The sequence below is a fragment of the Tupaia chinensis genome, unplaced genomic scaffold (assembly GCF_000334495.1).
Source record: "Tupaia chinensis unplaced genomic scaffold, TupChi_1.0 Scaffold000091_1, whole genome shotgun sequence".
Taxonomy (NCBI): Eukaryota; Metazoa; Chordata; class Mammalia; order Scandentia; family Tupaiidae; genus Tupaia; species Tupaia belangeri.
This window is the reverse complement of record NW_006159553.1, coordinates 300,723-302,051: the sequence shown is the minus strand read 5'-3', so window position 1 is coordinate 302,051 and position 1,329 is coordinate 300,723. Positions and strand designations below refer to the sequence as shown.

The following is a 1,329-nucleotide window of genomic DNA, read 5'->3' as shown; positions in this document are numbered from 1 at the left end:
CTCGCGGCTGCCTGCGGGCGAGACACGGGTCACCGGCCGCCTGTCCCACATCCCAGGCCTGGGCACCGCCCAGAGTGGGGACAGGGTGAGTCCCCAATGCACCAGTCCTGGGCACCACCTGGGGGAGGGGGTCAGGATAAACCGGACACACTGCAGCCCCAGGAAGTAGGGGAAGCAAGCAGAGGAAAACCTTGGGTTTCTTCCAAACCAAGGAGGGCCGTCTGTTAACATTCACCCAGCTGGGTGCCCCGCAGGGGAAGCGCAGAGGGATCCTCCCAAACACACAGCAACAAATACCCAAAGAGTAGCAGATTCTCCACAGTGTCACTGTGCAGTTCCACAGCCCAAGGCACCACTCTCAGCTGCTCTAGAGTTCCCCTACCACTCACTCCTGAAAATACCCAAAACCGATTTCCAACACTGGGCATGAAAGGAGCCATTGAAGGAAAACCCAGAATTGGGGTAGCCTTCCTTAGACTTCTGTTCATGTTGGGTATTATTTTCATTTTGCCTTGCACAGAGGGCAGGGCCATGGAATTTGCTAGGCTTGGAGCCTCAAAAAGTCCCAGGCCCCAAACCTAAGCCAGGTACCACCAGGGGCCACAGGAGTTGTGGCCACACTAGGTTTTGCCTCACACCCCCTGTGGCTTTGTCAGTCACCCCCTCTTCTCCCTCTTCCATCCTGAGCACACAGGGGGACTCAGGACCTGGTTCCTCACTGTCCCAGGGGACAAGCCGTCAAGGAGCTTGCCTCTTCTCTCATCCCATATCTCTCTCATTCAAGAATATGGATGTTTGCGAACAGCCTGCTGTTCGTAATCCCACCTCTGCATCCACCCCACCACCCTTCCAGAGCCTCTGCAGCAAAGCATGACATCAAGAACCAAAAAAAGCTCAACCTAAAGGAAAAGGGGAACAAAGTTTTTCGTTCCCCCAAACTTGTAAAGCCTCTCTCTCCCTCTAATAGTAATCAGAGCTCTATTTGCAAGGAGGGAAAAAAAAAAGGCAACCATTCTGAGCTACCCTAAACTTTGCTTGTCCAAGAAGACATTTCTACATACAATGAGATGCCCCTTAAAAATGTACTAGGGGAGAGAGAGAGGGTTAACACCCAGCCAGCCGAAGCTGGGCCTGGAGGTGGGCTCAGGGGGCCTCACTTTCCTCGGCTGTAAAGTAAAGGTATTGAACTAGCTGTCTAAGGAAAAAAGAGGCCCCTTCTGACACTGAAATCCCTGTACCAGAATGGGCTTCTCTTGCGCCCACTCTGAGAGCTTGCTAGTCTTTTTTTTTTTTTTTTTGGGGGGGGGGGGAGAAGCATAGAACAACTGG

The 1,329-nt window shown here is 52.8% G+C and overlaps 1 protein-coding gene across 1 annotated transcript in view; it reads right to left on the bottom strand.

Annotated features, from left to right (window-relative positions):
* LOC102489573 (protein Wnt-5a) overlaps positions 1 to 1,329 on the bottom strand; it is a 19,598-nt gene that overhangs the window by 4,537 nt on the left and 13,732 nt on the right. Inside the window, exon 4 of the mRNA XM_014585778.2 lies at positions 6 to 11. Coding sequence (XP_014441264.1) covers positions 6 to 11 — 6 coding nt within the window. The remainder of the gene's footprint in view (positions 1 to 5; positions 12 to 1,329) is intronic.